The sequence below is a fragment of the Dreissena polymorpha genome, chromosome 6 (assembly GCF_020536995.1).
Source record: "Dreissena polymorpha isolate Duluth1 chromosome 6, UMN_Dpol_1.0, whole genome shotgun sequence".
Classification (NCBI taxonomy): Eukaryota; Metazoa; Mollusca; class Bivalvia; order Myida; family Dreissenidae; genus Dreissena; species Dreissena polymorpha.
Genome location: NC_068360.1, coordinates 45,786,964 through 45,814,082, shown reverse-complemented (window position 1 = coordinate 45,814,082; position 27,119 = coordinate 45,786,964). Strand labels below are relative to the sequence as shown.

The window sequence follows — 27,119 nt, the reverse complement described above, 5'->3', positions numbered from 1 at the left end:
AATGGAGTGTTGATCATACAATTGTTGTAAGTTTAATAGACACTGTTTGAATATAAAACAGTATGAAACTGTACAACTAGGCTTAAACCATCTGCCTACTGCACACATCATTTTCTACATTCCAGACAGAAATTTGCAATGAAGAATTTAAAACACTTAGCAACATCGGGAGCAGTATTAAGTATGGTCATTGTGTTGAGAAACTATGTAGAGAAGTCATGGCTGGAAAGTATGGACAGGGACAAGATGGGCAGGGAAAGTATGGGCAGGGAAGAGACTATTATAAGCAGAAGACCTGTCACAATCTGACACTGTGGACCACTGTGTATAATTCAAAGATGATAAGCATAGGTAAGATGTATTATTTGTGAATTAGGTATTATTGTCGTCTAGTTTGATTTAAGAAATAAGTATTAAAGTAGTTTGCTGTGGTTATTGTTATCTACTTGGCTCACTGGCAGTGGAGCTTCTGTTATTTGGACTAATGTTAGCTGCCAAATATTTTAATTTGAGCTTCTTTTTAGCTTGGCTGTTTATGGAGAAAACCCGAGGTATTGTCATAGCCTCCTCGTCTTCAGCCGTCCGGCATCGTGCTAAAACATTTACATTGGCTCTAAAATTAAAGTGCTTCCACCTACAACTATGTACATGCTCCTTGATGAGTTCTACACGCCACACCCATTTTTGGGTCACTAGGTCAAAGGTCAAGGTCACTGTGATCTCTAATATAAAACTTTAACTTTGCCTCTAACATCACAGTGCTTCCAACTACAACTTTGAAACTTCATATGTACATGCACCTTGAAGACTTCTACACGTCACACCCATTTTTGGGTCACAAGGTCAAAGGTCAAGGTCACTGTGATCTCTAATATAAAACTTTAACTTTGCCTCTAACATCACAGTGCTTCCACCTACAACTTTGAAACTTCATATGTAGATGCACCTTGATGAGTTCTACACGCCACACCCATTTTGGGTCACTAGGTCAAAGGTCGAGGCACTGTGACCTATAAAAAAAAACACAAGCTTTCGCAGCCGAGCATAGCAACCGTTATGCGGTGCTCTTGTTGTAAGATGCCTTACTGACATCAGTATTCCAGCTATATATACTGTAAAATCATTTGTATTCCTGGCCACTGTCAGCACACATCACCTGTCTTTGTTTTGACCTTGACATAACTTACTAGAAAGCTTTGTTACTTGCATTCAACAACCAGCCGACTCACTTTACCTGTCCTTGTTTTAACCTTGACATAATTATGATCAATAGTAAAAAGGCTTTCAACAGAGGCATAGATGTTAAATGAATGCAGAATTTTGCATATAGAATAACCATTTTATAGTTCAAGATAATTAAACCACTCTGCCGGCACCCACTGCCTTTGCTTTCACTTTAGATATATATTTTATACATCTTTTATATATTTTGACTGGTCTTGTTTGATATTTCTAAAATGATCTGTACAATACATAATTGATAACCTACAAAACACATATCCTTCAAAGGAATAGTTGTATCAGTAAAATGTAGCAACAGTTGGATAGTTTTGTTTTGTATTTGTCTGTGGGTGAAGCAAAAAGGTTATTTCTTACTTCAGTATCATTTTAACTCCCTGCCTTAGTTCTGTCCCTTGATATTTAATATATTTAATGGTAATGAGTAACTTTTACCAGATGCGAATGTTTGCATTTACAGCTCTGAAAAAGAAGGAAATGGATCAAAGTTCACTGTAAGTACAAGCCATGGAAGTTTCCCGTTATAAGTTAAAAAAATCAACCTGTAGTTATTTATAAAGACATTTCATGTTTAGCATTTTCAAGACATTCAATTCAAAGCGAAGTCCAACTGCTAACTGGAACATTGTTTGAACCTCAGGATTGTTTTCAAATCCAGAGGTTCAAAATGGCCACGCTCCAGGGGTCGGATAATTGTGTTTAAACTTGTATAGCAAAATAACCCTATATTTTCTAAAATGACATGTCATGATTTTGCCACAATGTGACTGAGAACTGTTTGATTTCAATGCACATCATATTGTTGCTTTTACCAATTGATTAGTTTGGTTCCAACATGTGTCAGGTGAGCAGCAGAGGGTCTTCAGGCCTTCTTGTTTGATTTGTATTATTTAAATTGTCAATACAGTTGGTATCAGGTAACATATTGGACATGATTATTTTTTCATTGTCCGTGTCCGTCTGTCACACTAAATCTGAGTGCTGCAATCACTCAATAAGTCTTTAATCTAGGTCAATGAAACTCTGTACCTGGATATATGGGGAATATACGCTTTATTTCTAGGAATTTTTAGTTTGACAAAAATTGAGATTGCTTTGGTTACATAAAGTGAAATCAAATATCTTGATGAAGTGAAAACGCAGAAAGTTCAACAGCTACCAGTAGGTTGATGAAACTTATTACATATACGTGGATGTAGAGTCATATGGGGAACAAATGCAGGTTAGTTCAGTTTCTTCTTTAGATGCGTGTGTCTGTTATTCACAATAAATCTGGGTATTGCAATATCCTCATAATGTACTTAAGCAAGGTTACTGATCTGGGTATTGCAATATCCTCATAATGTACTTAAGCAAGGTTAATGAAGCTTAGTGGGTATTGCAATATCCTCATAATGTACTTAAGCAAGGTTACTGATCTGGGTATTGCAATATCCTCATAATGTACTTAAGCAAGGTTACTGATCTGGGTATTGCAATATCCTAATAATGTACTTAAGCAAGGTTAATGAAGCTTAGTGGGTATTGCAATATCCTCATAATGTACTTAAGCAAGGTTACTGATCTGGGTATTGCAATATCCTCATAATGCACTTAAGCAAGGTTACTGATCTGGGTATTGCAATATCCTCATAATGTACTTAAGCAAGGTTACTGATCTGGGTATTGCAATATCCTCATAATGTACTTAAGCAAGGTTACTGAACTGGGTATTGCAATATCCTCATAATGTACTTAAGCAAGGTTACTGAACTGGGTATTGCAATATCCTCATAATGTACTTAGGCAAGGTTACTGAACTGGGTATTGCAATATCCTCGTAATGTACTTAAGCAAGGTTACTGAACTGGGTATTGCAATATCCTCATAATGTACTTAAGCAAGGTTACTGAACTGGGTATTGCAATATCCTCATAATGTACTTAAGCAAGGTTAATGAATAGGGTATTGCAATATCCTCATAATGTACTTAAGCAAGGTTACTGAACTGGGTATTGCAATATCCTCGTAATGTACTTAAGCAAGGTTACTGAACTGGGTATTGCAATATCCTCATAATGTACTTAAGCAAGGTTACTGAACTGGATATTGCAATATCCTCATAATGTACTTAAGCAAGGTTACTGAACTGGGTATTGCAATATCCTCATAATGTACTTAAGCAAGGTTACTGAACTGGGTATTGCAATATCCTCATAATGTACTTAAGCAAGGTTAATGAACTGGGTATTGCAATATCCTCATAATGTACTTAAGCAAGGTTACTGAACTGGGTATTGCAATATCCTCATAATGTACTTAAGCAAGGTTAATGAAGCTTAGTATGATGAGTAGAGGGCCATATGGAGAATGTGAATTTTAATTTAACAAAATAATTTGTCTGAAAAAATTGAGCTGGCTTTGGTTACAGTAGTAAGTGAAAACTAAAGAATGAATCCTTTGACACCTCAAAAAGTTCTATCCATCTCTGTATACTGCCAACCGCTCTTTCGAGTATTATAGGCAGGGAGTTCTTAAGGTTGTTTGTTGAAACTTGGTATGTTTATTGACAGCCATGGGGAATATGCACGCTATTTAAGTTTTTTAACATCAGACAAAAAATTGTGGTTGCTATGGTTACAGATATAAGTAAAAACTTAGATTTGAATGCAGTGGAAACTCTAAAAGTACTTAAGCAAGTACTTAAGCAATGTTCATGAAACTAAGGATATGGATGGAGGGCAATATGGGGAAAGCGCTTAATTTCAGTTTGTTTCATCAGACACAAATTGTTGTTGCTATGGTTACAGAATTAAGTTTTTACTAAAATATGGATCCTGTGATAACTCATTAAAGTACTTAAGCTACTTTTATTAAGTTCTCTCTCTCTCTGACAAAATTGATATGGTATGACAATGCTGTTTTGTCTGTGAAAAATCTCTTTATTTCTCATTAATGCAATCATAAATTCGTACTGTACCATTTCACTTACAAGGCCCTGTAATATATATATACAGGATCTGGCACGAGTTGTCATATTATACCATATTTTATTAAATGAGTTCAGGAATTTCGTTAGTAAGTGAGCCTTTGGCGAGCTTACTAACGAATTTCCTGGACGATTTTAATAAAATATGGTATGAAGTGACAAGGATCTTAACTGTGTTATATCTTTTTTACCACATGCTTTTAAATGAGCAAATTAAAGAAATATTTATGCAAACAAATCGATAAATCCCAAATTTTGTTTACATTTTGTGACGTCATTTGACGTTGCATCGTCATTTCAGCAAAATAACAAAATACGATTGGTCAATAGAATGAAAATAAGCCAATCAAAAAGCTTAAAAAGTATAATGCACATGTGTAAGATAAAAATATATGTAATGGAAATATTACATGGGAAACAGGGTATGACATGTGATAAAAATTAAAATTATGTTATTTGTATGTGTAAAAATATGTTCACCCTTTTATTTTGATAAATATTATTAGCAAAGCAAAGCTATTCCATTTATTTAAGATGCAAAATGTATGTGTGTTAGCTTTAGCCCACAACAGTGTTGAAACTACGTTTTCGTAGTCATTCTGATTGACTTTTATTACACTGGCTTTAACAGGTATGGCCTATTAAATTCTTTAATTTAGGGGGATATATAGGAGTGAACTTGTCTGTCGGTCGGTCGGTCAGTCTGTCGTCTGTCTGTCGGTCCGTATTAAGTGTCCGCTCTCTAATTCAAGTAGTTTTCATCCGATCTTCACCAGACTTGGTCAGAAGTTGTATCTAGGATGTATAGGCCAAGTTTGAACATGGGCCTTGCCGGGTCAAAAACTAGGTCACAGGGTCACTTAGTGCGTTTTAAACATTCAGCATGTTGTCCGCTCTCTTATTCAAGTAGTTTTCATCCGATCTTCACCAAACTTGGTCAGAAGTTGTATCTAGATGATCTTAAGGCCAAGTTCAAACATGGGCCTTGCCGGGTCAAAAACTAGGACACGGGGTCACTTAATGCGTTTTGAACATTCAGCATGTTGTCCGCTCTCTAATTCAAGTAGCTTTCATCCGATCTTCACCAAACTTAGTCAGAAGTTGTATCTAGATGATCTTAAGGCCTAGTTCGAACATGGGCCTTGCCGGGTCAAAAACTAGGTCACAGGGTCACTTTGTGCGTTTTTTAACATTCAGCATGGTGTCCTCTCTCTTATTCAAGTAGTTTTCATCCGATCTTCACCAAACTAGGTCAGAAGTTTTATCTAGATGATCTGAAGGACAAGTTCGAACATGGGCCATGCCAGATCAAAAACTAGGTCACAGGGTCACTTAGTACGTTTTACACATTGAGCATGGTGTCCGCTTTCTATTTCAAGTAAATTAAATCCAATCTTCACCACACTTGGTCAGAAGTTGTAACTAGATGATGTGTATGTCAAGTTCGAACATGGGACATGCCGGGTCAAAAACTAGGTAACGGGGTCACCTAGTGTGTTTTAAACCTCACCATGTTGTCCACTCTCTAATTCAAGTAGTTTTTATCCAATCTTCACCAGATTTGGTCAGAAGTTGTATCTTGATAATGTCTAGGGCAAGTTTGAATATGGGTCATGCTGGGTCAAAAACAAGGTCACTGGGTAACTTAGTGCGTTTTAGACATCACAATGTTGTCAGCTCTCTAATTCAAGTAGTTTTCATCCAATCTTCACCAAACTTGGTCAGAAGTTGTATCTAGATGATGTCTAGGTCAAGTTTGAATATGGGTCATGCCGGGTCAAAAACTAGGTCACAGGGTATCTTAGTACGTTTTAAACCTCAGCATGTTGTCCGCTCTCTAATTCAAGTAGTTTTCATCCAATCCTCACCAAACTTGGTCACAAGTTTTATCTAAATGATCTCTAGGACAATTTTGAACATGGGCCATTCTGGGCCTAAAACTAGGGCACAGGGTCACTTAGTGCGTTTTTTAACATTCAGCATGGTGTCCGCTCTCTGATTCAAATAGTTTACATCCGATCTTCACCAAACTTGGTCAGAAGTTTTATGGAGATGATCTTAAGGCCAAGTTAAAACATGGGCCTTTCAGGGTCAAAAACTTGGTCAATGGGTCACTTCGTGCGTTTTAAAAATTGAGCATGGTGTCCGCTGATTTTTGTGAAGACGACATGCAAATGTAAAATGTTTTCAGAATGTACAGAAATGTTGCAGACATATATAATGGTACATTTTGTCATTTTGTAGATTTTTTATCAAAGTAAACGTTGTGGCTTTTTGTAACCAATATTGTCAATATTGAGTTTGCATTTTCTATATTCTCAGTTCTGATGAGATGCCAGTTGTTGTCAAGTCATGTCAGTCTCCCTCTGACTTCTATGTGGTGTACGAAAAGGACATTGAGGCAATGAGGAGGTAAGTTGGTGAATGAAAAGGATATTGAACACATGAGGAGGTAAGTTGGTGAATGAAAAGGACATTGAACATGTGAGGATGTAAGTTGGTGTATCAAAAGGACATTTAACACATGAGGATGTAAGCTGGTGTATAAAAAGGACATTGAACACATGAGGAGGTAAGTTGGTGTATAAAAAGGACATTAAACACATGAGGAGATAAGTTGGTGTTTGAAAAGGACATTGAACACATGAGGAGGTAAGTTGGTGTATGAAAAGGACAATGAACACATGAGGAGGTAAGTAAGTGTATGAAAAGGACATTGAACATATGAGGAGGTAAGTTGGTGTATGAAAAGGACATTGAACACATGAGGAGGTAAGTTGGTGTATGAAAATGACATTGAACACATGCTGAGGTAAGCTGGTGTATGAAAAGGACATTGAACTCATGAGGAAGTAAGCTGGTGTATGAAAAGGACATTGAACACATGAGGAGGTAAGCTGGTGTATGAAAAGGACATTGAACACATGAGGAGGTAAGTTGGTGTATGAAAAGGACATTGAACACATGAGCAGGTTATTTAGTGTACAAAAGGACATAGAACTCATGAGGAGGTAAGCTGGTGTATGCAAAGGACATTGAACACATGAAGAGGTAAGTTTGTGTATGAAAAGGACATTGAACACATGCTGAGGTAAGCTGGGGTACGAAAAGAACAGTGAACACTTGAGGAGGTTAGTTGGTGTATGAAAAGGACATTGAAAACATGAGGAGTTATAAAAAGGACATTAAAAACATGAGGAGGTAAGTTGGTGTACGAAAAGGGCATTGAACACATGAGGAGGTAAGCTGGTGTATGAAAAGGACATTGAACACATGAGAAGGTAAGTTGATGTATAAAAAGGACATTTAACGCATGAGGAGGTAAGTTGGTGTACGAAAAGGGCATTGAACACACGAGGAGGTAAGTTGGTGTATGAAACACAGGTGGTTAGCGTGTGGCTATGATATTAATTAGTGAAAACATCATTTTGAATGATAAATAATCATATTATAACGAAAAATTAACTTTTCTGAAAAAAAATATTTCACTATCAAATATATATATAACAAGGTATGCAACTCAAAATCACCCCATAACAGGGTGCATCGCTTTGAACAGCCATATCTTCATCAATTGTGCAGCGATTTTCACGATCTCGGTCTTATTCAACGCAGAAATGAATTTCCTTTCTGGAAATGTATATGTCTTGCAATATTTTTACAAATGCTGGGTCAACTTTTAAGAAATAACACGATACACAACACGCATGACCCAGTTGACAGTGATCATGTATTCTTTATGAATGAAATCTCCAGTTGTAAAGACACACCTCCGCATTGGACCAATGAAATCACTCGTATGTTTAAAATGTCAGTTAGTTGAAATGTATGTAAACAAAGGTTTCAAACGGCGCTGGACAGTTAGTCTTGATGCAGAATGTAACGACAAGAACGGTAATAATGTTTTTTCATACGTTTTATTGAATTATGGTATCGAACTACATGAACTTTGTAGGGAAGTTGCCCTTTACTCCGTGAAGATTTCAGTCTTAAAGACAGCATGATCACTGTCAACTGGGTCATGCGTGTTGTGTATCGTGTTATTTCTTAAAAGTTGACCCAGCATTTGTAAAAATATTGCAAGACATATACATTTCCAGAAAGGAAATTCATTTCTGCGTTGAATAAGACCGAGATCGTGAAAATCGCTGCAAAATTGATGAAGATATGGCTGTTCAAAGCGATGCACCCCGTTATGGGCTGATTTTGAGTTGCATACCTTGTTATATATATATTTGATAGTGAAATATTTTTTTTCAGAAAAGTTAATTTTTCGTTATAATATGATTATTTATCATTCAAAATGATGTTTTCACTAATTAATATCATAGCCACACGCTAACCACCTGTGGTATGAAAAGGACATTGAACACATGCTGAGTTAAGTTAGTGTACGAAAAGGACATTGAAGCAATTAGGGGGTAAGTTGGTGTACGAAAAGGACATTGAACACATGAAGAGGTAAGTTGGTGTATGAAAAGGACATTTAACACATGAGGAGGTGAGCTGGTGTATGAAAAGGACATTGAACACATGAGGAGGTAAGCTTGTGTATGAAAAGGACATTGGACATCTGAGGAGGTAAGCTGGTGTATTAAAAGGACATTGAACACATGAGTAGGTAAGTTGGTGTATAAAAAGGACATTAACACATGAGGAGGTAAGTTGGTGTACGAAAAGGGCATTGAACACATGAGGAGGTAAGCTGGTGTATGAAAAGGACATTGAACACATGAGGAGGTAAGCTGGTGTATAAGAAGGACATTAAACACATGAGGAGGTAAGCTGGTGTTCGAAAAGGGCATTGAACACATGAGGAGGTAAGTTGGTGTATGAAAAGGACATTGAGCACATGCTGAGTTAAGTAAGTGTACCAAAAGGACATTGAAGCAATTAGGGGGTAAGTTGGTGTACGAAAAGGACATTGAACACATGAAGAGGTAAGTTGGTGTATGAAAAGGACATTGAACACATGAGGAGGTAAGTTGCTGTCAAACACCATTGTAGTCTTTCGTTTATCCATACTTTTTAGCGAGGCTGTTTTCGAGGAAAAAACCCGAGCTATTGTCATAGCCAGCTTGTCGTCCGCCGTAGGCGTCGTGCTTAAACCTTAACATTGGCCATAACTTTTTAAATATTGAAGATAGCACCTTGATATTTACCATGCATGTGTATCTCATGGAGCTGCACATTTTGAGTGGTAAAATTTCAAGGTGAACATGATCCTTCAAGGTCTAGGGTCAAAAAAACAAAGTCAAGGGAAGTAATAAGCTTTAAATGGACATAGTTATCTGACCTGCCCATGTATATATTTTTGTAAAATAAATCAAAGCGGCGCAGTAGGCGGCATTGTGTTTCTGACAAACACATTGTGGTAAAAGGTCATCCTTTACGGTCTGAGGTAACAATACAGATTTAAGCGAAGTAATAAGCTTTAAAAAGGTAGAAAATTATTCAATATTGAACATAGACACTTTATATATTTGGCATGCCTGTGTATCTCATGGAGCTGCTAATTTTGAGTGGTGAATCTACAGTCACGGTAATTACTTGCTACTAAAAACAGAGATTTGTTACAGACAATTATTTTCAAGAAGAAGTAATTTATATCATTATAAATCTCTTATTATATTATATATTATTATATATTTCCCTACCAAGAATTGAAGTTCTTTTCACAGTTACTGTACAGATTTATTATTTTGATTATTTACAACCCAAATGATTGATTTGTCAATTTTATTTTTTTTTAATGATATAATTTCTTTGATTACATACTTGTGGACTTATGTCCATAGATACATAATCAACTCTATGATCTCTTTTTAAAGTCAATGATGTTTGACATGGTCATAATTGATTGTGAGAACCCCACCACCCGGTTGGATTGAAAAAAATTCAAGGGAAGTAATAACCTTCAAAGGGAGATGATTTCTATACCTGCCAAATGATAAATAGAAATTTTATTTCAATGCGGCGCAGTAGAGAGCATTGTGTTTCTGACAAACACATTTCTTGTTGGGTCACTAGGTGAAAGGTCAAGGTCACTGTGACCTCTTAAAAAAAATTAAAAAATTCTGACAAGCTTTCGCAGCCGAGCATGGCACCCGTAATGCGATGCTCTTGTTTTCTACAATAGATCCGTAATTACGTCTTCTATTGGTCTATTGGGGCATTTCTGTTTTTAACAATATCAATGTTGGTCTTGCTGATGTATTAATTACAACTCGATCGAACATTTTATTGTGAAGATTGACAACTGTTGTTTTTTTTCTCATATATTAGTTTTAAACTAACTAACGAAGGAATACAATTGATTATTTTTCACATTTTTCCGCATATAAATGAGTTTATTTTAGTTATATTTGTATCAACATGACTGTGTCATGAAATGTGTACAAAATTGTTATGAGGAACCTTTAAAATATATTATTAGCTCGGCTGTTTTCTGAGAAAACTCGAGGTATTGTCATAGCCAGCTCGTCGTGTCGTGTCGTCCGCCATCCGCGTCGTGCTAAAACCTTAACATTTGTTAACCTTTTGAACTTCGCTCTTAAATCAAAGTGCTTCCTACAACTTTGAAACTTCATATGTAGCTGCACCTTGTTGAGTTCTACACGCTACACCCATTTTTGGGTCACTAGGTCAAAGGTCACTGTGACCTCTAAAAAAAAAAAAATCTGACAAGCTTTCATTTATTCAAAACTGCACCAGTAGCTGAGTGTTGGCACCGGTTATGTGGTGCTCTTGTTTATAAATGGCTACGTTCTCAAAAGGCACATTTAGCATACAGAGTTTAACTAGTTACATAAAGACCTTTATTGATAGGGTAAAAATGATATTGCTATGGCAAACAGAATAGCCGGGCATCTGACTGACACTTTAAAATTTCAGGCGTTCCCTCCTTTATTACAGTACATCAATTAGACATTATGTGTTTTCAGCTTCTATGAATCCCTTCAAGCGTTCTACGGACAGAAGTATGATACAGATGATCACATTCCAGCTATTAACATCATCTGGCAGCTGCGAGCACAGTGTGTTGTGTACCGTAGTCATGGAAACAATATCTTCAGGGACATTGAGGACCATGCATACCACAGGGCTGTCATTGTTGAAAAGGCTTCTGTCAAACCAGACCTATACAGGGTATTGTAGTTAAAACCTATTTATTTTAGCTCAATTGAAGACTAATTGACACTCTTGAGTCCATTTCCTGAGTAGAACCAGTACTTGGTGTCTTTTTGGAAGATATAAAGAATGCTCCCACAATTGGGATCGAACACATGACCTCCGGGTTGCTAGGTGGACCTTTTGTTCGTCTTTTTTATTAAGTGGCCAAAATTGATTTTTTAAGCGAACTGGTTTCAGGACAAATTCAAATGCAATGGGAGGACTATTACAACGAGTTATTCTTTTTATTTGAAATGTTGCTTAATAAAGGAACAACACTTGATATCTAGCTTACAGGATGGCCAGAGCACTGTCTGATGTCTAGCATACATTTACATTGAAACCTGCCCACACATGAGTTCTTATACACGCTGATCTCTATTCCAGGTAAAGCTAGTGGACCTGGGTTTGGAGTTCTGGCATGACGCTAGGGATATCTACCCCCCAGTAGCATGCTTCATGTTGTCTAGGCAGAGCCCGTTTGCTGTCCACTGCAAGGTAATCATAATTGCTTTTATATACATCTCAATATGTGTTGTTATCTGGATAACACTGACCTGAAGTCCTGATACATTGAATTATAAAATATTCACCTAGGATACTTATCTTTTCATTTGTAGGTCTCTTTGTTGATAAACCACTCTTTGCCTGAATTTAAGCTTCTGTCAGCTTTCTAATTATGCTGGCCATTACTGGAAGTATTTCTCTATTGATTATTGGGTACGCTGTTCAAAGGTCAATGACTAACAGAATAAGATTTCCAGCGACAACTTAATATTGCATATTTCTAAAACCTTTAAAGAACAGTTGCTTACAATCCCACATGCCTTTATTTTTATGCCACACTTTTCAAAGTCGTCTGTCAGTACGTCTGCAAGTGTATAATATCATTCCCCAAAATCTTATCTCAGCAATGACTTTGTCATACATTGATTTGAATTTGAAATATCTTAGAACAAACCCTAATTATTATAAAACAGCTTTCCAGACTTAAACTTTGTCATTCTTTAAGCAATTTGAAAATAACGTTCAGCAAAGGACCACCACGAAGAGTGGGATTGTCATGTGCATCGTCTGTCTAAACATCTCAAAGGTCCCTCTAAGTGGTTGAAAGTCTTCAGCCATCAACAGCCTGTTATTTGAATAAGGTTATTTTTAAACATAAGTTGAATCTGGGCTTTTACTTTTAATGGACACATGTCTTGTTTAATATTTGTAGAACATAGGGTCTAAATGGTTTAGTAGGTCTGTTATGCATTGAAACATGATCAACAGTCAATGATCAAAATTGATTATTGGATGTTAAAGGAAGAAAAAAGTATATGTTGTTAACGTAGATATAGAGTTGTATGGCTGAACAGTAAATGTTTGTGCAACTTTAAGTAGTCAGTATCTCTTATTTCAGTTACATCAGTTGCAGCCCATTGGACAAAGTTGGTCAGATGAAGCCGTTACCATGGTTATGAGACCCCAAAATATATTTCCTGGATCAACTCTAATGAAACTGCTGTTGATTCAGAAATCAAGTGTATGGATGTGTGGTTTTTTTTTTAATATTTAGATAATATTTCCATAAAAGTTCATATGTCTTTTTCAGACAATTGTTTCTTAACTTGAGGGAGAAACCCTTGATGTCATTGCTGTTTGTAAACAGTTTTATACTGGTGTTGGAAATCAATATTTAAATTTGACAGTTTAAGTACCGTTATATGTCAATATGGGACACAAATACTTGCACATGTTATACATTGATAAAAATGCATCAAAATGTGTCCCCCTGTTGGTCTGATTTACTATTTCTGAGTTTTTCTCAGCTGCTAATGAGAAGATTCATTTTAACTTTATTGAATCCATATTTGTGGTGTGCACAATTGCAGCAGTCTTTTTGTATACAACGGTGGAATTCTCTCGAGTGATGAGCGCTTGTACATAGATTACAAAGAGGTGTGACAGTATGAGTCACGTTTGTGAAAAAGCACGTGTTTTTTGGAGTATTCATTGTCTAAAAAATGCTGAAATAAATTTATAATGCAAAAGTGTTGTTTCGGAGCAGCTGTTCTCAATTGTGTTGCATACTAGCTTTTCTTTGGTGTCATATTGGACTCACTCTATTGTTGTTTTTTGCATAAATCTTTCAAGTCTATGGAGCAAACTGCTTTCAAATTTCTCAACTCAAGCAATTAAATTGAAATTAAATTGAAACTTCAATTATGTCCTCACCATAAAGTGTAGATGAGCAGGACACTATTGCATTCCAGGTGCTGTGCACATTCCGGAGTTATTTATCCTCTATCTAGCTGACAAAAAGTGCATTCTCACAACTTGAAAAAGTACAATGAGGAACATCTGTCAGTTGATTGATATCCTCAATAAAAACTGGTTGCCTTCATTACAAATTAAAATGACATTATCAGCTCTCTCTGCTGATTATAAATATTTATTATTTACTTTTCCCATCTTTCTTACTTCAAATGAGCTATGTTCCTTGTGCTGATTCCAAATACCGGGTATTCCTTATTGACTTTTTATGTCCCCCACCACTATAGTGGGGGACATATTGTTTTTGCCCTGTCTGTTGGTGTGTTTGTTTGCACCAACTTTAACATTTGCAATAACTTTTGCAATATGGAAGATAGCAACTTTATATTTGGCATGCATGTGTATCTCATGGAGCTGCACATTTTGAGTGATGAAAGGTCAAGGTCATCCTTCAAGGTCAAAGGTCAAATATATATCTTCAAAGGGGCTCAAAAGGGGACATAGTGTTTCTGACAAACGCATATCTTGTTCATCTTTTTATGCCCCCGAAGGAGGGTATATAGTGATCGGACCGTCCGTCTGTCCGTCACACTTTGCATTTTGGTTTCGCGTTCAGGTTTGGAAAAATGCTTATAAATTCTATGTCGCTTCAGATAGCAACTTGATATTTGGCATGCATGTGTATCTCATGGAGCTGCACATTTTGAGTGGTGAAAAGGTCAAGGTCATCCTTCAAGGTCAAAAGTCATAAAATACAATCCAAGAGAAGCAATAAGCTTTAAAAGAGAGATAATTTCTAAACCTGCCAAATGATATATTGAACATTTATTCCAAAGCGGCGCAATAGGGGGCATTGTGTTTCTGACAAACACATCTCTTGTTATTAATAGGTTGAAATGTCAATGGCCGTGTCTCCAATAGACTTGATACTGGATGTGATCACAACGGGCCATCCAGGGCCTGCCAGCCGACAGCGCCATTCCCTCTCTCAGATACTACTGGAGAAAGGCCTGGCCAGGGTGGAGGCAAGGTACAACATGGAGAAAGGCCTGGCCAAGGTGGAGGCAAGGTACAACAATTACACCTGGGTCCATAGTCACCCATCAATTCGAAAACATCAGTCTACAAATAAAGAATCAATTCGAAAACTAAAAACTTAAAATAAAGAATATGCTTAAAACTGAAATGTGCTAAATCCAGTTAAAAGTCTACTCTACCATGGAAGTTCACACCAACAATTATGAAAGTCTTGTTTAGAACAATCATATGATAATATGAGCACCATTTTTAGCATATGCTAAGAGGTACTTGAAATCAGTCTAAGGCTATTCTTTATTCCTAAGTCTGAGAACGGTTTTGAAAATTGAGGTCCTGTTATTCATATTTAAAAAAAATACAGTATGTAGGGCCTTATACAAGGTGTCATAATATTCCTTATTTAACTCAACTTGTGCAAGAGCATTGTTAGTAAGCGAACTTTTGGCATGGTAAATAACCAAATTCCTGGACAAGTTTAATAAATAATTTTATTAAAAGGCAAAAAGCATCTGAGCTTTTTATGTCCCCCACCACAATAGTAAGGGACATATTGTTTTTGCCCTGTCTGTTGCTTTGTTTGTTTGTTTGTGCAAACTTTAACATTTGCCAAAACTTTTGCAATATTGAAGATAGCAACTTCATATTTGGCATGCTTGTGTATCTCATGGAGCTGCACATTTTAAGTGGTGAAAGGTCAAGGTCATCCTTCAAGGTCAAAGGTAAAATATATGGGTCAAAATCGCTCATTTAATGTACACTTTTGGAATATTGAAGATAGCAACTTTATATTTGGCATGCATGTGTATCTCATGGAGCGGCACATTTTGAGTGGTGAAAATACAATACCGTAATTACTCTATGTTTTCGGACACTCAAAAATAATTAATTTTTTTCGTGTCTGAAAACTTAGATACGAAAAATATTAACAAAATACAGGTGTCCGAAAACTTAGAGTCGAAAATGGAAGTGTCCGAAAATAGCGTCAATTCTATCAACGACTACTGGTAATAGCACGCGCTTGTAAAATACCATGCCGTATAGTATAAATTACAGTTATACATGTTTGCACTACATTTTAAATAATTGTAAATACTTAATTTATTTGACAGAAAGTTACTTCAAGTTTGTACTTTGACCAACAAGTTCAAAAATGAGCATGTGATGTACCGATACACGCTTGTATTAACCTGTAATTAACGCAATAAAAAAGCAAACTATGAATTCTTTGTTTGTTCATTTCCGATGGTTGTTGTGTAACATCTTCCATTGTTCGTAAAACTTGTTATAGGGTGCATCACAGTTTGAAACATTTAGTATTGTCATAACGCTTATGCTATCGGGCGAACCCATTGTTTAATACCGGTTTACAAGGTTATTTACCCAATAACGCAAATGTAATGGTCCATTTCCCTCAGGCATTCACCCGCAATCTTTTATGATGTTAATCTGGTTGTAAAACCCCATGATTGAAGTGTCATTAGATATCAAAAACAGGTTCGAAATTTGGTAAAATAGCGCTGTAAAATATACTGTCCGAAAACTTAAGAGACATAAATAAAGGACGAAAACTCGTGTGTCCGAAAATAAAGAGTCACGAAAAATAATTATTTTTGCTAAAAAATGGGGTGTCCGAAAACTTAGAGTGTCCGAAAACATAGAGTAATTACGGTACATTTTATAAATATTATAAATATTGTCAAACATGTAAATCGTTATTTCAAACATTTATGATACCCTTCAGAGTGACGGAGACTTCAAGTAGGACTTTCAGAAGTCAGAAGGACAGCACAACCATTCCTAGCAACCAGCCATCTACAGGGATTATCACGGGTTTCCATGGTGTCAGAAATAAGATTGATCAGGTAACTGAATGTTTCCCTGGCAACATTTGTGGCATTCAACAGGCAGAGATGGATATGTATGCAGAAATGAACCAGTTGTATGGAACAGATGATGGCAAACTTAAAGGCAAAACAATTGGAAGAAATCGTGATAAGGGTTTCCCAACAGAAGGGAGTGAAACCTTCAAGGCACAACAGTTAAGTAAAAGAGATCACACCAGTTATTGTCTCGGACCTAAGACGTATGCCACAAGACTTGGACCTAAGACGCATGCAAGAAAAGGAGATGGAGCTAAGAGGCGTGCTAGAATTAATACTTGTGTAAATGCTCTGGATGACCATGGTAAAGTGAGAGTGGATGACAAGTCTAAAGTGAGAGTGGCTGACAAGTGTAAAGTGAGAGTGGATGACAAGTGTAAAGTGAGAGTGGATAACAAGTGTAAAGTGAGAGTGGATGACAAGTGTAAAGTGAGAGTGGAAGACAAGTGTAAAGTGAGAGTAGATGACAAGAGTAAAGTGAGAGTGGATGACAAGTGTAAAGTGAGAGTGGATGACAAGTGTATAGTGAGAGTGGAACTTAATGAAGAACTGAAATCGACAGACACTGAAATTGAATTGGCAATTGGTGGAAGTGATTACAAAGAAATCCCTGTGCACGCAACTAAGAGTATGGTTAATGCAGAAAAGCATGAGAAAACTAGTAAGCAGCCTATTGAAGTCACACAGGTACAAGCAAAACATGAACAGCCCAACAGAAAGCTTGTGGATAGCAAAGTGAGAAGAAGTGAGAGTTTGCATCATGAAGTGGATAATATAAGGAGTAACTGTATGTCACTTGAAGTTGTTATAAATGAATTGCCTGATTCAACAGCTAGCTCTGTGTTTGACAAACTTACCAGCACAGATGATGATGACATGGTTCTTCTGTCAGAAAGTGAACTGGAGGCGCTAGAATCAGAAATGGCTGCCAACTTTGATAGTGACTGGGATTGATACAGGACACATGTTATTTAGCGAGTTATAAAACTAACATATGGACTTGGCTATGGAAAAACGGGGTTTAATGCATGAGTGTAAAGTGTTGTCCCAGATCAGCCTGTGCCATCCACACAAACAGTTTTTGCTTTTATTGTTTATGTTTAAGGAAGTCTTTGTTTGCAGAAATCCGTTTCAGGTGGAAAGTGTCGTCCCTGATTTGCCTGTGCAGACTGCACATACACAGGCATTCAACCCAGATTTCCTAGTGCAGACTGCACATGCACAGGCATTCAACCCAGATTTCCTAGTGCAGACAGCACATGCACAGGCATTCAACCCAGATTTCCTAGTGCAGACTGCACATGCACAGGCATTCAACCCAGATTTCCTAGTGCAGACTGCACATGCACAGGCATTCAACCTAGATTTCCTAGTGCAGACTGCACAGGCATTCAACCCAGATTTCCTAGTGCAGACTGCACATGCACAGGCATTCAACCCAGATTTCCTAGTGCAGACTGCACGTGCACAGGCATTCAACCCAGATTTCCTAGTGCAGACTGCACATGTACAGGCATTCAACCCAGATTTCCAAGTGCAGACTGCACATGCACAGGCATTCAACCCAGATTTCCTAGTGCAGACTGCACATGCACAGGCATTCAACCTTGATTTCCTACTGCAGACTGCACATACACAGGCATTCAACCCAGATTTCCTAGTGCAGACTGCACATGTAAAGGCATTCAACCCAGATTTCCTAGTGGAGGGCTCATATAAAAGAGTAGTTTACTTTACACAGATCAATGCCTCTGTTTGAAATCTTATGTTTTTGTATTTAATATATGTAAGAATTATGTACCTTAGTTTTTTCATTTTGAAAAGCCATTAAAAGACATATATGTGTATGCAAGAATCAAATTGGATTCTCTGAATCTACAAGCTTTCCACAAGCAATATTGGCTCTTGTTACTTTGTCACAGTGCAAATATATTGTATTTGCTCATTCTTTTTGCCCCTTATATATTTATGTTGTCTGACAAGCTGATGAGAAAAGGTCTGAATTTACTTCAAAGGAAATCATTCTTTAATATCTTTTTGTATTGTTTTATGCCTCAGTTTAATGTCTGCATTACATGATTTTATTTCCTTTTTTAATAAATTTGTGCGCATCTTAGTTTAGCTATTTTAAGGAATGTACATACAAGTATATGACATTTGTTATGAAAGCAAGTACTACCACATTTTACTTAATAATGATGTTTATAAAATGTGTTGCATATGCTCAAAATACGTTCATATTGATTGTATTTCATGTAAGCTGCAATATTTTCAGATATTGAGGACATTGTTTTATACTTTTTAGCTTTAATGTTATTGTTCTGTTTTTGTTACTGCTTTTTTTATTATGATTCAATCTTTTTTGTCAAGAACAATAATACACATGCACCTTGTATTTATAGGTCCCTGTGTGTTTAGTATCTCATATTCTTTGTTATAGATGTAAATAAATATTTTAGAACATGCAAAATGTAATGTATCATAAAAATTGTTTTAAATGCATACCAGTGTGCGATAACAAGTATGTATCGAGGATAGTGAAAGGAAAAGAAACTTGCTTTAAAGGGATACACCTTGTTCCAATCAAACAATGATGTATGATGTCATCAACAATCCTGTATATAAATTATAAAAAATTGTTTCACGTTTTGTTTGTTAATAATTTACAAATATGTCATGCAGTATGATTTACGCTGTTTTACACTAGCGCTGTTTTACACTAGCGTTGTGTGGAGTTTCAACTAGGCTTTTTCATTTTCTTTTTTTAACAATCACTACATCGAAGGCCGCCATTACGAGCATAGATACCTTGTATTATTTATTCACCCTAACAAGCACGAACGATCACACTCACACACACACACACACACAGCTCAGCACACGCATGCACACTCAAACACACACATAGGCACAAGCACTTACATACACACACACGCACAAGCAAACCTTTACATATACATGTAAATGATGTTTCCACAATAAACATGATAAGCTTAGGCGGACATCATACAAATTAGTTAGTAGATGAACTGATTAGGAGATCATGGTAGATAGAGAATACTATGTTAGTGTGATTGTGTACTTAAATTTATCCCACGAGTGAAGAGGTTTACATGGCGAGGCTTGCCGAGCCTTGTAAGCCTTTCTGACACGAGTATTATTTATTCTACTTATCCTACAATATTGTTTTATTTAATTTATTCCTAAAATAAAAGCAAGAACACATTAACTGAATCTAACATTGCGTAGTAATATTTATTGTGATCTTTCCTGTTTACGGAAATCGAAATAGTCTTTAAGAATTCCACGCAAAAGAAAAGTAACGAGACAAAATATCGCTATACGCCTCGATTCAAATTTAATCAGCGTTCCAAATGTGACACACTCAAGTAGAACACAGACGGTTGTGTTCAAACTACAATTCTTGTTTCACCACTGTAAAAAAACAAACATGGCTCCCGCCATTTTGAAATTTACAAAATGTGTAGACACATACCGTGGCTACGTGAAGCTTGATTCAGCATTTATTCCCGCCGATATTGTTAATTTTAGTCTTTAAACAACTCTTCTTTTTACACACTTTATACTTACATAAAATTATTGTTCTACTCACCAAAGTTGTATAATAATGTTTGTTTTTATGTTTATTTTCGTAATGTTTAATTTGCTTCCATGACGAGTTAAAATTCTAGACAAATTTCTTCATCGCCATCCATCCTTTCCATTTTAAAGCACTGGATGTAAGCAGGAAATTCTTTGTGGATAGACATTCTTTGATCGACTGACAAAGGAACGACTAAACCATCAAAGAAATTTCCATTTTAATTCGACATCGATTTCCTTCGAAAAGTTAAAGAACAATTCACTGACACTTCTTAAATTTAATCCATCAATTGTTCAACAAAACATCGCGTTATTCGAGTACATTCGACATTTTAACTAAATCGAAAATGCAGTCTCGCCAGTTTCATTCCAGTTTAATATCCAAACACTGTGTTTTCACATTCATATTATTATAGTAATCCATCGTAAACACACACACACACTCGTTAAACGACTTCGTACCAAATGACGCAATCTGGGGCCGTATTCACCAACCGATTCTTAGACTTAAGAATAAAGAAAAGACTTAGAACCAAGAAAAATGTGTTCAGTGTTTGAATATATACAGGCCTCCACTGGTGATAATGTCATTAACAAAATGTTCTATATGAAGAATTATATAGATAGAGACGTTTACTGCAGAGTTTAACTCAAAACTAAAGAAATTCTTGAAAATATTCTAATTTAAAGAATTTTCTTTACTCTAAGACTTGAGTCTAAGAATTGTTTGGTGAATACGGGCCCAGGGGTGAAAGGCCAAAAAACTAGTCCCTATGTAATGTTCTAAAAATAACTGGTATAAACCGGATCTAAAATATACCAATAAAGAAAACCTTATCTTTTCTTTATGAGTCGTATTTGTTCTATAAAATCATTTAGCTGTAGGATAAAAGCACATTATTTTCCACCAGGATATCTAAAATGTAAATAAAATGGTAAACATTCGATAAGTAAAATAATATCAACAATACTGATATTGTCCTTGAATTAAATCAATTTTTACTTGTGTATAATATATACTAGAACGTTAAAATAAATACTTGAAATGGTGAACGAAGTAACGTGTTTAATAAGCAAATATGATTTTAAAAGTAAGTGAAGGGTTTCTAGTTCATTTAAGATTCCTGAAATGCAAATGCAATAACCCTTGCGTGGTTATTTAAAAACACACTATTAAAAAAAGGCAATTAATAACTGAAAATAATTGGAGAGGAACGGACGGAACATACATATCACTTTGTATGTGCATGTTCATCCTGTAGGGATACTGCATATAATTATGTCATGAGAGAACGAGCGATACCAAAGTTTCCCTGCAATAACTCTGGAACAATCATTCGAGCGAAACAAACTGACATTCTGGGTCTAACGACCCTTTAGTGATGGTCGTTATACCCTTGTATGAAATCAGAAGATAGTAGCTCTTAATATCCCTTATAACCGGACGAAGATTTAGCATGATTGATAATACCATTTCCAGGACCTCCGTAACGGTAAGTACATCTATTATGCTTGGATCCATATACTAATATATTCCACCGCGGATGTATCTACTGGAAGAAGTGCATGTTTTTAAAATTGCAATCATAAGTGTTGCAGTCAATGCTACGGAATCCGGCTAGTGCCATCTATAATCTCGCCCTTCTTACATCAAGGGCGACACTAGACACACGAAGCGATACACGATATTTTGCGCGACAGTCGCGGCGACGCACGATATATTTAACACGATACATCGCCATTGTGATGGTAGCCCAAAAAGCGAGGTATCGTTTTAAATATATCGTGCGTCGCCGCGACAGTCGCGAAAAATATCGTGTGTCGCCGCGACTGTCGCGCAAAATATCGTGCGTCACTAGACACACGAAGAGAAAAAAACGCGACAGTCGATATGCGATATTATTACAGCGATATTTGAACAGTAAAAATATCGTGCGTCGCCGCGACTATCGCGCAAAATATCGAGTATCGTTTCGTGTGTCTAGTGTCGCAGTCTGAAATAAGACCGCGATACACGAGATTCGGATAATATGGGCGATATTTGAATAATAAAATATCGTGCGTCGCCGCGACTGTCGCGCAAAATATCATGCGTCTCTTCGTGTGTCTAGTGTCGCACGATATTTTGCGCGACAGTCGCGGAAACGCACGATATTTTTCACGACAGTCGCGGCGACGCACGATATATTTAAAACGATATATCGCCTTTTGGGCTATCTACACAATGGTGATATATCGTGTTAAATATATCGTGCGTCGCCGCGACTGTCGCGCAAAATATCGTGTATCGCTTCGTGTGTCTAGTGTTGCCCTTGATGAAAGAAGGGCGAGGTTATAGATGGCACTATCCGGATTCCGTGCAATGCAGACTTCTGCACAACATTTAAACTTTTTGTAGTTTATTTTGTAAAGTTATCATACATGTAGCATCATTTTGAACGCAATAGTGTCTCGTTTTATCAACCCAGAAATGTCGTTAAATGCTCTCACAAGCAATGTAACCGTCGTGCAAGAGATTGCCTTTGAACTGAAAGGACGACATTTAGAAATAATTATCGTCGTAAAGAACAGTCACGGTACAAATTACGCAAGCGCACATACACAAACACATATTTTATTGGCAACTTATAATAAATGAAGTATAAATTTACTATTTTTGATAAACTTCATGCACCACACGTGTTTAACTATACTAACTTGTGCAAGTATAACAATCTTAATTATGAAATTTGTCTAATTCTATAGTAAGAATTGCTATCAACAAACAAATATGGAGAGTATTGCATAAATAAGACATACATGGATTTTGAATGTCACCTCTTCACATGGAAATATGTGGAAATAAAAGGTTATCAATTTATGTATACATTTTCTATTACAATTCGAATTAGCGCTTTACACTAATATGTTACAACACAATGCTTATATATATTTATAATTTCAAAATATATATACATAAGAAATGTGAATACATTTGATTCAGTTTCTATGTAAAGTACATGCACATAGTGTAATGGCTATATTGTATTTACAAAAACTGAGTTATGTCATAAATTGTTTACCGTAAAATATGTTATTGCATAAGTGTAAGTGATTATCTATTTAATATTTTCTTGTAAAACGGATTTTTTTCCAGATACCGACAACAATATTTTAAGCATACATACATGCGTTGTTATACACGCTGATAGCCGTTTGTCCAAAATATAAGAATGGTACTTCGATGAAGTTGATAATTGTTTACAAGGGATTTACACAATTCAAGGTAACTCATCCATACAATGTGAATAAATACGCGTACTACTATATACTATTGTCGGAGAATATTCCCATTAATATTTCGAAGAGAGTAAATCGACCGTTTGAAGCAAGGCTAACACGCCTCTTTGAAGACAAGGACGAATGTATAAAAATCAGAAATAATGAGAGTTCATAAACATTTTATTTTGTTGCAGTCAGTTTGTATTGTTTGATGATGGAGATACGTAAAATACAACTTATCTCAAACGCACGTACGTGTACAGGGCTAACCTCAAACGCACGTACGTGAACAGGGCTAACCTCAAACGCACGTACGTGTACAGGGCTAACCTCAAACGCACGTACGTGAACAGGGCTAACAACAATTAGTTTTGAAAGTTGTTTGAAAGAAATTATTTAGGACAATAACACGTACATGTATTATAACTGTTTAAAAAATATTCATATAATTCATTCATTTGCATTGTCATTTGAAAACATTGTTAGAATATATATGCGTAAGCCGAATTAACGGAAGTAATGACAAAGCAGATAAGCAATTAGAAACACAAGCACATAACCTCGTAATGAAAAACTCTTATCATTCGTAATAAATAGTAAATGAAAAAAGTGTGCATATACTCAAGCACCAGCATACAAATATTGTTTTTCCTTCAATATAGTTTTATTGAAAACTTCCAATATTATTAATTTTGATTGGTAAATCTTTCCAAAAAGCGTCCATTTCTTCAATACTTTGATGTTCGGGATAATCAATAAAAGAATCGTGCGGAAGTCTCTTTAAACTTTTGGGAAGATTCTGCGTACATCCTGAATTGTAGAAAATAACAATGCCAATCGAATGACCCCTTTTCCCAGATTCTATTTCAGTCATTTCAACTGCACATTTCCACTCCGGGTCATTGTTGCATAATTTAGACACAACGAACACAACAACCTTACTGCCATGAATGGCATTTGATACGGCATCATTGATAGAACGACCAGATTCAATATCGTTAAAGGTAAACACTTGATAATATAGTTCGTTGAGTTTTGGTTTTAAAATGTCCAAGGCGAATTCTTCAACATGTTCGTCATATACCAGGTAAATATCGTGTTCAAATGTGCTATTTAATGACCTATAACCACTACGTGTGTTCGTGCTTACATAGTACCAATACCGTATCTTCCATCGGAATCTATGCACAAGGCCTCCGACAATTATATTAATAAACATGAATATAATAAAAACGAGGACAACAATCAGAGATGTATATGAAGCACATACATATCGCAGGAAATTTACCTGGAACTGTAAATCATTTTTTGAGAGGATTAAAGTTGCGTTTGGAAGTGACGATGACCTGTTATGAGTAAAGTAACATTCGGAAATACGCACTACCAGCAGGTTATGAGAAGGCTTAATGTGATCAAGAATCCACTCCAAGACTTCTAAATTGTCACAAGAACAAGCTATAACATTTTTCCTTAGATCCAGAGTTAGTGAACCATTGTTCCTTGAAGATGCTATGTTGTCAAGATCCGATCGAAGTTCTTTAGTCATAGTGTACATGTGATTATTGGAAATATTTAATAACTGCAATGATTTCATGTGACCTATCTTGTTATCAAAGGCCATCAAATTATTATAAGCCAAGTTGATCTTTCTCATTTTAGTTTGATTCGCGAAAAGCAGTGGATGGAGTCTACTTATTCTATTGACGGACAAATCAATAATTTCAATATGAACATTTGAGTGAAATAATTTCTTATTCTCAACAGCAGAGTAAAGATTATTACGTTGGAGGTACAGACGCTTCACGTTGGACATACCTTTGAAGAAATCCGTTTTGACTACAGAACAAAAATTATTACTTAGGTCGACTACCTCTACATGTTCAACGCCGTGTACCGGTCCCGCCCAGCAATACAAAAGCGAATATGAGCCAATGAAATATTTCAAGGAATTATTTGTGTCCATATAAAAGTCGTATATAGGCAATCCAATTTTGCTGCGACTAATATCGATTTTTTCCAAGTTTGGTGGAAGAAATCCCGTAACGGATCTCGGTGGAATAAAATTTTGAGGTTTTGGACAATCGACGTCATCTGAATTGACATCGCTTGTGACGAACTCCTCATCGGTCATTAGCAAATTAAGATCACTAAAAGATGTTGAAAAAGAATCGGTATGACGCCATAGATAGAACTCATGTCCAAAAAAGTTATATGATATGTCGAGTGACTTCAAGTTAGTTAACTGATAAGCAAAAAACATGTAAAAGCCTAGCTCAAACTTGTTTCGTCTTACACGCAAATGTTTCAGCGTCTTTGGCAATTTCAGAAATGCGTCTTTTTCAACCGAATGTATTCGATTGTCATCCAATGACAAAGAAATTAATGAAGTGTGCGACAGTGATGCTGCTATTTTCGTGGATATATTTACATCGCATCCTAAAGAAATAGTTTTTTCAACACTATCGAGATATAGGGTTTGAATACCATGAGGTAAACTTGTAAAGCCTGTGGATGCCTTCTCTATGGTCAGTTGGTAATTTTGAGAAAGATCCAATTTTAATAGTTGTGCCATGTTCCTGAACGCATTTTTCGAAATGCTGAGTACTCCACAATGGACAACGGACAAGTTGGTAACGTGAATCAGGTTAGCCAACGTGTCGTCAGTGATTTTCTTCATGTCGCAAAAATCGGGATATTCCTCCGATGGTGTAATAAATTCTCCGGACATTACTACGCACTTCAAACTCGACATATTAAGAAAATCTTCGCTAAACGGCTCCAAAGTAAAGCCGTCAATCCATATTTCTTGGAGGGAATGTAGGTTTCTCCATAAATTGCTCGGATAGCTATGATTGATGTGATAAATAAAAGTCGTCTGATACGAAACGAGTTTCTTCAGTGACGTCAGATGGTTGAAAACGTGCTCATTCGTTTTGTTTGTAAGTGGTAGGTCCACGTTGTGCGAAATATTGAGAACTTGTATTCCGGAAAGTCCAACGAACGTTTCGCTGTCAATCGTTGCGGTGTTGTTCAATCTTAAGTTGATTGATGTGTTAAACAGATTTAAGTCCATCAGATTCGAGAAATTTGCAAATGGTGTTTTCGTTTGGCTCGTGAGGTTCTGAAGATTGTTATTGGACATATCCAGCTGAACGATCTGCTCTTCCAATATATGTTTGAATACAGGTATTTGACCGTTCAGTGTCGGATTTGAGGCGCAACTCACATTATACAATCCGGCAGTTTCGTTTTTTGAAATACAGACACAGGGAGCACATGTATTATTGTGAACCATGTCTGATAGAGTCCCCGATAGTACACAGCTCATTTGTAAAAGAAACAATCGCCGAAGTATCACTGCCATATTCTGAAAGATAAATAAGATAGATTGCACCGAAACCGAATGTATTACATGTATTGCATGACTTACAATTTGCAAATATTTGGTTGCTTGTAAAGTCATACGTCCTATACAAAGGGAGTGTAAGCATATTTTTTAAATACTCTATTGAGTCAATATCCTGGGTAGCATCAGTACTTTGTGCTGCAAAGGGGGGGTTTAAGAACGCTCCAGGGGGCGGTCTTAAGAACGCTCCCACAATGGGGGTCGAATCCATGCCCTCCCGGGCGGCAGTTGGACTCCATATGCACTACACCAGGACGCTCTCTAATAGATCCATGGAGGGCCATATATAGGA

The 27,119-nt window shown here is 36.4% G+C and overlaps 2 protein-coding genes across 2 annotated transcripts in view; one reads left to right on the top strand and one right to left on the bottom strand.

Moving 5' to 3' along the window:
• LOC127835643 (uncharacterized) overlaps nucleotides 1–19,196 on the top strand; it is a 68,186-nt gene extending 48,990 nt beyond the window's left edge. The window contains exons 16-23 of the mRNA XM_052362079.1: nucleotides 126–351; nucleotides 1,700–1,733; nucleotides 6,530–6,619; nucleotides 11,152–11,356; nucleotides 11,768–11,878; nucleotides 12,786–12,908; nucleotides 14,530–14,708; nucleotides 16,419–19,196. Coding sequence (XP_052218039.1) covers nucleotides 126–351; nucleotides 1,700–1,733; nucleotides 6,530–6,619; nucleotides 11,152–11,356; nucleotides 11,768–11,878; nucleotides 12,786–12,908; nucleotides 14,530–14,708; nucleotides 16,419–17,511 — 2,061 coding nt within the window. The 3' untranslated portion in view covers nucleotides 17,512–19,196. The remainder of the gene's footprint in view (nucleotides 1–125; nucleotides 352–1,699; nucleotides 1,734–6,529; nucleotides 6,620–11,151; nucleotides 11,357–11,767; nucleotides 11,879–12,785; nucleotides 12,909–14,529; nucleotides 14,709–16,418) is intronic.
• Nucleotides 19,197–23,589: 4,393 nt separating this feature from the next.
• On the bottom strand, nucleotides 23,590–25,242 carry LOC127835347 (toll-like receptor 4). The gene has a single exon (XM_052361728.1). The coding sequence runs from the start codon at nucleotides 25,232–25,234 to the stop codon at nucleotides 24,086–24,088; it is 1,149 nt and encodes a 382-aa protein (XP_052217688.1). The 5' UTR covers nucleotides 25,235–25,242; the 3' UTR covers nucleotides 23,590–24,085.
• Nucleotides 25,243–27,119: the final 1,877 nt, after the last annotated feature.

Excerpts from the sequence above, each read along its gene's own strand:
- LOC127835347 (XM_052361728.1), bottom strand. The coding sequence starts at position 25,234 with ATGTCCAACGTGAAGCGTCTGTACCTCCAACGTAATAATCTTTACTCT.